The sequence below is a fragment of the Musca autumnalis genome, unplaced genomic scaffold, assembly GCF_047663935.1.
Source record: "Musca autumnalis isolate F117 unplaced genomic scaffold, ASM4766393v1 scaffold_1, whole genome shotgun sequence".
In the NCBI taxonomy this organism is placed as follows: domain Eukaryota; kingdom Metazoa; phylum Arthropoda; class Insecta; order Diptera; family Muscidae; genus Musca; species Musca autumnalis.
Genome location: NW_027411644.1, coordinates 189,546,606 through 189,557,695, shown reverse-complemented (window position 1 = coordinate 189,557,695; position 11,090 = coordinate 189,546,606). Strand labels below are relative to the sequence as shown.

The following is an 11,090-nucleotide window of genomic DNA, read 5'->3' as shown; positions in this document are numbered from 1 at the left end:
ATACCAAAGTAATGGTCCATTTCACCCGCTAAATAATATCAGTTCATTATCCAAAATTGCAGGCATCTTCTTCGACCTAAACTCTTCCCTCGTACAAACTTTCGTGACTATTGAGCTAAAATTGCGACCTCCAGCGTGTTTATGATTATACCACCAATTACTGGATATATTAGGTTGTAACTCTGTTATATAATTATGTAGATCAATACAATTGGCATCAATAGAAAGGACAAAAGTTCCTTTTCCAAACATAGCTTACTTGCCCGGAATGTGTCTTCCAGGATTAAAGATATAAACTGTATATACAAAATTTTCACAATTTTCACATAAAAGCTTTGGTCCATTTAACCCTCTTAATCTTATCTGATCACCATCACAAATTGCAAACTTCTACTTTGTAATATACTCTTACCTTATTTAAACTTTCGAGGCGATCGAACTGTTATTGCGACCTACAGAGCAGCTAAAAATCGGCTAAAATTTAGTTTTTGGTCCATTTTACCGCTAAATATTTCACAATCATTGCCAATAACAATAGGTGTATATTCTGGTCTGAACCCGACCTACATGCAAAATTTCGTGACGATCGATCCATAATTGCGGCCTGGAGTTTGATAACAATTTATAATGGACAGACGGAGGGACACACATCTCAAAATCGCTTTATATCGTCGAAATATGAAGATTGGTACAATGTGGGGGTCTACGACGAATATTTCGCGGTGTTACATGCATTTTTCCCAAAACAAAAATATCCTTTCCACATAGTGGTGTAGGGTATAATTAAACACAAATACATAGTAATTGTTCGAATCCCTCTACCAAGTTCATTTTTACTTTTCTCTAATTGATCATAATTTATTACAAAAAATTTCAAGAAAATCGAAGAGTACAATCATTGATAAAAATTGATTTTCGATATTGAATCACGAAAGTTGCATCATGCCCACTGTGCAGAATTTCTTTCTATTTTCTATTAGATAGCTGATGAAAAAAATTCTTTCTATTTGGACGAATATTAAAGAAGTTATGATTATTTTTTTGCATATAGTTTTTACAGAATTCAACATTTTCATTGTGTGATTATCCAAACAAAAATATGCAAATTTACTGAAATAAACAAAGGAAATCACAAACCATTTTTTTTTTTCAAAAATGATCGATTTCACTCAGAAATCTCCATCTCCAGTTTCCGCACCGATACAGATTTCTAAAGACCTTTGTGTAACACTGTGTGTCATTTTTTGAGTCAGGGTTTATTAACCATATTTTGACACAGCAGCGTGATAGAAGACCAAAAATAAGAAGACACGTGTCCCGGCGATTTTTCTTTTCACTTCAACTTTCGAGGTTATGGGCCCACAAATTCCTGAGGCATTGATGTCAAAAGGGATCATTTTGTGGGGCTCATATATATACTCTTGGAAGCAAAGTTGTAGCTTTGGTCTTAAAGAATAATAATTGTGAACACATAAAATTCAATTCTTTTCTCAGATTTTAGGCTACAGATATCAAACCGAGCAGAATTGAAGCACACCACCATATACCTTAGGTCTCAATAAACAACAACCATTTTAATGTAGCAAAAATACCAGTAAACAACTTTCTGGAACATACGAACTGTCTATGAACGCTCCTTAATGGTGTAAATAGCGTAAAACTTCTGAATATATTTGATTTTTTTTTACTTTTTTCTGAGATTCTGGTCGTGGGTTCGATTCCCCGGCCAAGCAACATCGAACAATTTTTACGGTGGCAAAATACCCCTCAGTAATGTTGGCGGCATTTCCTGAGTATTCCAGCCATGTAAAACTTCTCTACAAGTGGTGTCTTAAGACACGCCGTTCGGACTCGGCGATAAACAGTAGGTCCCATATCATTGAGCCAAATATGAATCGGGGTGCACTCATAGATATGAGAAAAGTCTGCCTTGTCCCGTATGGGATGTTTGTGGAACAATTATTATTATTATTCACTTATTTGCTGTACCAAGCACTCTACAACTGTCCGATTATGATGAAATTGTGAATGTGTGACGGAATTTGGTCTAATAATAAGTGTACTATATTATATCGAAATCAGTTCAGATTTATATATATCTCCCAAACATATTTTAATATTCACAGTGGTGTAGGGTATCATATAGTCGGCCCCGCCCGACTTTGATTCTTTCCTTACTCGTTTTTTTCAGTGTACTTCAATACAGCTCCTGGCGGAGAGTATAGAAAGTTCGGTTCTGCCGATCTTAACGCCGTTCTTACTTGTTATGCTTGTTGATTACATCACTGTCAACATATAACAAAAGTGTATATTCCCCACAACACATTTGGTGCTGCGGAACAACGCATATTTTCATACTGGTCAGCTTTAACTTGTGGACCAATTGAACGATTTCACTCTATTTGGTGTTATTCTATAAATATATTATAACAAATTGACAACATAATTAAGAAAAATATTTAGAAGAAAGTTGCGGCGTCATAATAGAATATGTATGCAATAAACCTGTTTTGAAACAAAAACGGAATTAGTTTTAGGTAGTTTTAAAATAAAGTTTTCTAAAACAATTGAATATTATTAAATTCCTTGCATAAATTATAATTAAGTTTAATCATATCAGATCATAATTGAAATTTGACATAATTTAATGAGAATAATTGGTTTTCTTGTTTAGAGGAATCTGGATAGTTCTGTGCAACAGTTAATGGATTGGGTTTGGATTTTTGGTTTTGTACAAATTTTAAAATCTGTATAAAATATCAAAGCACTGAGTTTCAGAATCATTCGTAGCTTGAGTCTTTGTAAATACAGCAAACTGGTAAAATGCGTGCTTTCGTCGTATTGTGTTTGGTGGCCACAGCCTGTGCCCAATATAATTATGGAGCAGGTACCAGTGGTGGAAGTTATGGAGCTGCCAGCAGTGTAACTCCTTCCTTTGCTCCACAAAGCTCCACATTGGAGAAGGAATTCTACACATTCACCGCCAATGATGCTGACTTCAATGATGGTGCTGCCTCCAATCAATACAACCGAGTTGCCAAACAAGGTCTTCGTGTTATTTTCATTAAGGGTCCTGAAAACAATGGCTTGGAAGATGCTGTCCTTGGCTTGGCCAAAAAAGCTGCTGAACAAAGAACCGCCATTTATGTGCTCAACAAACAACCTGATCTCGCTGGTTTGGCTGACAAATTCAACAACATCAACAACAATATTAACCACAAACCCGAAGTTCACTTTGTCAAATACCGTACAGCCGAAGATGCTGCCAATGCCCAACGTGCCATTCAAGGCCAATACGACAGTTTGGGTGGTACCACACAACATTTCAATGGGGGTGTTGCTTCCGCTTTGAACTTTGCCTCTCAAGCTTCTCATGGATCGTACACTGCTGCTGGTTCTGCTCCATCTGGCCAATATGTGGCTCCTGCTACTCCAAGCGAAAACTACTTGCCAGCTTCTATCTTGCGTCGTCTCCGTCACAAGTAAATTAGTTAGTATGTAGTGGTAGTGGTTATGGTTAAGTAAAAACAAATAAAAACAACAATTTAATTTACACAATTTGTTTCAGTTTATTGTTTGAGCTGCACTTTCTATGTAAATGCGATCATCCAAATCATTTTTATGTAGGAGGATGCTTCCTGAATTTTTTGACATTATTTTGACTCTTGCATTTGATGCCGTTTGATGTCAGGTCTCCGTGTTGCGGTAGATCACACTTTTGCCATTTTATTAACATACTCGTACCTGATATTGGGTATTAAGTTTTTGATAGAGGTATGAAACATTCCGCCCGAAATGTGCCGGTATAGGTCGACTCAAATACCCCCATAGGACGGTACCTCCCGATTTTCGGAATTTTGAAGGTTGTGGCCTCAATATTCCACCGAAATGGCTAAAATTTGGTGGTTAGTCATCATTTGGGGTATTAAACATTCCATATGAAATTTGTCGGTATAGGTCATACGCCCTCATATAGTCCCCATAGGACGATATCTCCCAATTTTCGGTATTGTTGAAGGTTTTAGCTATACTATACTACCAAAATGCCTGAAATTTGATAATTCGTCCTCTTGTGGGATGCAAAACTTTCTCCCAGAAATTTATCAGCATCGGTCCACGCTTTAATGTACACCCCATGGAACGGTACATCCCAATTTTCAGTGTTTTGAAGGGTTTGGCCTCATTATAACACCGAAATGGCTAAAATTTGGTACATAGTCTTCGTTGTGGGTATAAAACTTTCCACCTGAAATTAGTCGGTATAGGTCAACGTCTTCATATAGCTCCATAAAACGGCACCGCCCGATTTTCGGTATTTTGAAGGTTTTAGCCTCATTATTCCAACGAAGTTGCTGAAATTTGGTATTTAGTCTTTTTCCGGGCTATAAAAATTTCTCTCAGAAATTTGTCGGTACAGGTCAACGTTTTGAAAGAACGGTACCTCTCGATTATCGGTATTTTGAATTTTGTAGCCTCATTATTTCACCGAAGTAGCTGTAATTTTGTATTTAGTCTTTTTCTGGGCTACAACAATTTCCCTCAGAAAATTAGTCGGTATACATGCATGTTTTGGGGGGATACCCCCATAGAACTGTATATTCCAATTTCCGGTATATTGAAGGTTTTAGCCTCATTATAACACGGAAATGGCTGCAAGATGGTACTTAGTCTTCGTTGAGGGTACAAAACTTTCCCCCATAAATTTTTCGGTATAGGTCCATGTTTATATATATAGCCCCCATAGAACGGTACCTCCCGATTTTCTACATATAGCTCGTTCTCCACCAAAATAGCTGATATTTTGTATTAAGTTTTTGATAGAGGTATGAAACATTCCACCCGAAATGTGCCGGTGTAGGTCGACGTTCTCAAATACCCCCATAGGACGGTACCTTCCGATTACGGTATTTTGAAAGTTGTGGCCTCAATATACCACCGATATGACTGAAATTTAGTATTTAAATTGCCATGGGTGTATAAAATATTGCAGAAGAGAATTAGCAGCATAAGTTATTTTCTTTATACAACCCCCATAGAAGCGTACTTCCCGATTTTCGGTATTTTAAGGTTGTGTCATCAATATCCCATCGAAACTGATGAAAGTTAATATTTAATCTCCTTTGGTGGTATAAAACGTCCCACCTGAAAATGTCCGGTATTGTTCCAAGTTATTTTTTTTTCGGTATTTTGAAAGTTTTAGCTACAACATTCAATGGGAATAACTGAAATTTGGTATTTAGTCTTCGCAGGAGTTACGAAACTTTCCTCCAGAAATTTATCGGTACAGGTTAACGTTTTATACAGCCTCAATAGAACGGCGCTCTCGATGTTGTTAACTATCTAAATCCAGAATATCCAGGTTTAGGTCTAGTCGTTTTGCCAATTTTATGTATTTCGCTCAATTCGGAAAATTGTAAATATTGGTCCATGTTTTGGAAAGAAGAAAAATGTCACTCCATATTAACTGTTTTGAAGGGAGTATTATCAGTTGAGATATATGTATTACTCCTGCAATAAAGGGAAGAGTTTAGTACTTTCATAAACGAAATAAAACTAATTGTTCCTATTCAATTCAGTACAGTTCGTGGTGGAGGGTGTAAAAAGTTCGGCCCGGCCGAACTTAACGCTTTTCTTACTTGTTCTAATTTCAAAACTATTTCTTTACTTGCTCTTGAAATTTATATTATAAAAATTGTTATAAAGTTTAGAGTGGAAGTTAGAATGTAAGCGGAATTCCACATTTGGGGAGGCCTAAGTGCCAACCAATGCCAAACTATCCACATAATCCTCCTGATTTTATAAAATTATTTAAAAACGAAATTATATAACAATCAGTTTGGAGAAGTTTTAGCATACTACGGTATTCGACGAAGACATTTTGTATACATGATAATTATTTAAATTTTCCAATGTAGACATGTATTTGGAAATGTTTACATAAATTTTGTATTTTCTTAAATTGTGAAAATAATTGTTAAAAAAAATCGCGCGAGTTTTTTCAAAAATACTTTCGCCTGCGGTGCTATTCGCTTTTCAGAAAGTATATGCTCATTTTTATATAATAATAATTGTTCCACAAACATCCCATACGGGACAAGGGAGACTTCTCTCACACCAATGAGTGCACCCCGATTCATATTAGCTCAATGATAAGGGACCTACTGTTTATTGCCGAGTCCGAACGGCGTGTCCTAAGGCACCACTTGTAGAGAAGTTTTACATGGCTGAAATACTCAGAAAATGTCGCCAACATTACTGAGGGGTATTTTGCCACCGTTGAAATTTTTGATGTTGCCTGGCCGGGGAATCGAACCTACGAACTTTAGTGTGCAAGGCGGGTGTGCATACCATTGCACCACGGTGGCACTCATTTTTACAAACACTTTTTATTTTCTCAAAATAGTGAAAATATTTTTGAAAAAAAATCGTGCGATTTTTTCAAAAATATTTTCGCCTGCCGCTTTTTTCTATTTTCAGAAAGTATTTGGAAATTTTAATAAAAACTTTCCTGCAGGCAGACTTTTTCATTTAAAATAGGTTTGAAGGCAAATTTTGAATATGGTTCGATTTTATTGGCTACTACTTATTTTGGACTTAATTTTCTTAAACATTTGAAATCAATTATAAATTATATTATGAAATGAAAAATGTATATGAACTTAAAGTAATTTTTTAAATTTCTTATACATTTGAGATAAAACTTGTATTTAAATAAAAATCACTTAAATTTAAACAAGTAAAAAAGCGTTAAGTTCGGCCGGGCCGAACTTTTTATACCCTCCACCATAAAATATTCTGAACTAAAATGGAATAATTAGTTTTCATTCCTGTCCCCAACTTTAAGTGGGTACGTTAAAATATCAGATAATGTACATAAAATGCTTCATTCGGGAGACCCTTTTTTATGGTGCCTATATCTAACTATGTATGTTGAAAATTCTTGGTGGGCTAGAAATTGGGAGGTACCGTTATATAGGTGTTATAATAAAACATGGACCTATGTTGACAGTTTTTGATGGGAGCCTTTAATGTCAAATAACTCCTAATTCGGTTAAAAAATTTAGCTAGAATCCTCAAAATATCGAAAATCGGTACATAACGTGGGAACTTCAAATGTCATTAACAGCTAGTTCGGAGGTATCTGGGCTATACGAAAATATGAACTTAAATGAACAATGTTTGTTGCAGAATTTTTGTTGACTTTTAAATTTCAAATTACAGAAAGTTCGTCAAAAAATAAAGCTAAGGTACGGAAAATCGGGAGGTTTGTTTTGGGGCTATACAAAAACATGGACCTACGTTCGGTTAAACATTTTAAGTAAAATCCTCAAAGTGCCGAAAATCCGGAAGTATCGTTATATTGGGGCTATGTTGAAAATTGTTTATGCAGATGTGTGGTGACCACTACAACCTTCAAATGTCCAATTACAGTTAGTTCTGTTAAAAATTGTAGCTAAAATTGCCAAATTACTGAAAATTGGGAGGTACCGTTACATGGGAGCTATATCCGAACATGGACCTATTTGACAATTTTTGATGGAGAGGTGTTGACCACTAAGAACTTCAAATGTCAAATTACTGCTAGTTCGGTTTAATATTGTAGCTAAAATCATCAAATTACTGAAAATCGGGAGGTACCGTTATATGGGGGCTTTCTTGACAATTTTTGGTGGAGAGGTGTGGTGACCACTAAGAATTTCAAATGTCAAATGTTCAAATTACAGATAATTCGGTTAAAACTTGTTGGTAAAATTCTCAAAATACCTGAAATCGGGAGGTAACGTTATATGGGGGCTATTCCAAAACATGGACCTATGTCCACTAGTTATATAAGTTTATTGACATTTAAGAACCCTAAATGTCAATTGATAGCTAAATTGGTCTGAAAATGTAGATAAAAACGTCAAAATGTCGTAAATCGGGGGTACCGTTATATGGGGGCTATACCAAAACGTGGACCTAGGTCCACAACTTTTGTTATATAAGTTTAGTTACACTTAAGAACCCTAAATGTCAAATTATAGCTATATCGGTCTGAAAATGTAGCTAAAAACGTCAAAATACCGTAAATCGGGGGGTACCTTTATATGGGGGCTATACCAAAACGTGGACCCAAGTCCACAACTTTTGTTATATAAGTTTATTGATACTTAAGAACCCTAAATGTCAAATTATAGCCAAATCGGTCTGAAAATGTAGCTAAAACCGTCAAAATACCGTAAATCGGGGGGTACCGTTATATATGGGGGCTATACCAAAACGTGGACCTATGTCCACAACTTCTAATATATAAGTTTATTAACACTTAGGAACCCTAAATGTCAAATTATAGCTAAATCGGTCTAAAAATGTAGCTAAAAACGTCAAAATACCGCAAATCGGGGGGTACCGTTATATGGGGGCTATACCAAAACGTGGACCTATGTCCACAAGTTTTGTTATATATGTTTATTGAAACTTAAGAACCCTAAATGTCAAATTATAGCCAAATCGGTCTGAAAATGTAGCTAAAAACGTCAAAATATCGTATATCGGGGGGTACCGTTGTATGGGGGCTATACCAAAACGTGGACCGATATAGCCCATCATCGAACTTGACCTGCCTGCAAACAAAAGACGCATTTTCCCAAAATTTCAGCGTCCTATCTCCATTTTTGTGGATGCTAGAGTGATTACCACAGACGGACGGACGGACGGACGGACGGACGTGCTCAGATCGACTTAGAATTTTACCCTGATCAAGAATATATATACTTTATAGGGTCGCAAATGAGTATTTCAATGCGTTACAAACGGAAAAACAAACTTAATATACCCTCCATACTATGGTGGAGGGTATAAAAAACGGACATAACTTCCATTGGGACTTATGTCCACTGGGTTGGGCATAGCTCCCAAAATAGTTTTGGGAGTTATGTCACGGCACCAAACTGATTATCGTCAGTTAACATATTCTCCTCCTGCAAGGAATAAGAAGAATAGCTTAGTACTTTCATAAACGAATGGAAACTAATTGTTCCTATTTACTTCAATACAGTTCACGGTGACCAAACTTAACGCCGTTCTTACTTGTTTTTAATGTGAACATGAACATCTGGCGCAATCAAACGAGCTGGACTCATGCTAATACCTTTTAAGTCGGAAATATTTTTTGGGATTTCTGTTTATTAGTCGTCTAAACTATTCCGTCGTCTGGAACTTATTGCTGAGGTATCGGTATCTTCGCAGTCGAAACTCTTTTAACACTTAGTTGGTGTATAATTGCTTTAGTGTATTTAATTGCACATTGAGGCTTAAATAAAGCCTTCGGAGGCCAGAACTGAGACTAAACATAACGTTTTCAGTCTGCAAATACAGTATCTCAGCCTACATTTGCCCACTTTACAGACCACATATTATATGAATAATTTTTCCGGTTGCTGAAGCAGACTAAATTTGTCGTTACGACCAATGATTCGAAATAGGTACCCACGTATCGCAAGTTTTCAAATTGATCACATGCAACTTATGAACAAAATGACCGGATTCCCACAATTTAGTATGATTCTTATAATCATGTTTTGCTCTATAAACACTTCATAACAAATTGACAACATAATAAAGAGAAAAAAAAGAAGAAAGTAGCAATGTCATAATAAAATATGCAAAAAATACTTGTTTTCAAACAATAACGGAATTAGTTTTGGTTTCAAATATATTTTTTACAGAAACATTAAAAATTTATTATCGAAAATTCCCAAAATAAGTTATAATTAAATTTAAATATAAAACTATGTGTGACGACTAGCAGATCATAATTGAAAATTACCTTAAATCATAGGCAATAATGCCTATTCTGGTTTATAGGAATTTGTATAGTTTTGTGCAACAGTTAGTGGGTGAGGATTGTAGTTTTTGTTTTCTACACAATTTAAAATTCTGTATAAAAGACCAAGGCTATGAACTTCGAAATCATTCTTTAGTGTTTGAAAATAAAGCAAAGTGGTAAAATGCGTGCTTTCGTCTTGTTGTGTTTCGTGGCCACAGCCTGTGCCCAATATAATTATGGAGCTGGTACCAGTGGTGGAAGTTATGGAGCAGCCAGCAGTGTAACTCCTTCCTTTGCTCCACAAAGCTCCACAAAATAATGGTTTGGAAGATGCTGTCCTTGGCTTGGCCAAAAAAGCTGCTGAACAAAGAACCGCCATTTATGTGCTCAACAAACAACCTGATCTCGCTGGTTTGGCTGACAAATTCAACAACATCAACAACAATATCAATCACAAACCAGAAGTTCACTTTGTTAAATATCGTACCGCCGAAGATGCTGCCAATGCCCAACGTGCCATTCAAGGCCAATACGACAGTTTGGGTGGTACCACACAACATTTCAATGGGGGTGTTGCTTCCGCTTTGAACTTTGCCTCGCAAGCTTCTCGTGGATCGTACACTGCTGCTGGTTCTGCTCCATCTGGCCAATATTTGGCTCCTGCTGCTGCTAGTCCTAGCGAAAACTACTTGCCACCTTCTATCTTGCGTCGTCTTCGTCACAAATAAGTTAGTATGTAGGGGTTGTAGTTATGTACGCCTAACGAATAAAGACTTTTATTTAAAACAAAACAATGGGTTTGGTTTTTCTTTAATAAATTCAAGCATGTTTATTCATGATAATTATACTAAATTAGTATTTACATTCGTAGTTGTTGCTAGGACCAAAAAGTGCCTGTGCCACGGATATAATGATTTTCTAATTTATAATTAAATCGGACATATTTTGGAGTTATGTCCGTTACTTGTTAGCGGATATTATTCCCAAAAAAAAATATTTATAAGACCCAAAATATTTAGAAGCAAATGTGGTACGCGTTGTCGGTGTCATCTATCCAAAGGCTGAAGTCTTAATCAGGGCAGAAGGCCGGTCGTCTTCTTCACCTTTTAGTCTTGAAATTAATTAAATTAACATTTTCTGAGGAATATATGAGAGATGGACTTAAAGAGTGGTTGTATGACGTTTTGGGCTGTCATAAGACCTAGAATTCATTTTGTGCCTTGTGTCAGTTGGGTTTTATGCCCTGCCACCCATGGACGATCATATAGAAAATATTTATAAA

The 11,090-nt window shown here is 36.1% G+C and overlaps 2 protein-coding genes across 2 annotated transcripts; both read left to right on the top strand.

Moving 5' to 3' along the window:
• The first annotated feature begins 2,823 nt into the window (after window positions 1–2,823).
• LOC141390009 (uncharacterized) lies at window positions 2,824–3,486 on the top strand. The gene has a single exon (XM_073962402.1). It carries the CDS (start codon window positions 2,824–2,826, stop codon window positions 3,484–3,486), a length of 663 nt encoding a protein of 220 aa, XP_073818503.1.
• A 6,503-nt stretch (window positions 3,487–9,989) lies between these two features.
• On the top strand, window positions 9,990–10,536 carry LOC141389999 (uncharacterized). The gene is made up of 2 exons (XM_073962391.1): window positions 9,990–10,068; window positions 10,115–10,536. Exons 1-2 carry the CDS (start codon window positions 9,990–9,992, stop codon window positions 10,534–10,536), a joined length of 501 nt encoding a protein of 166 aa, XP_073818492.1.
• Window positions 10,537–11,090: the final 554 nt, after the last annotated feature.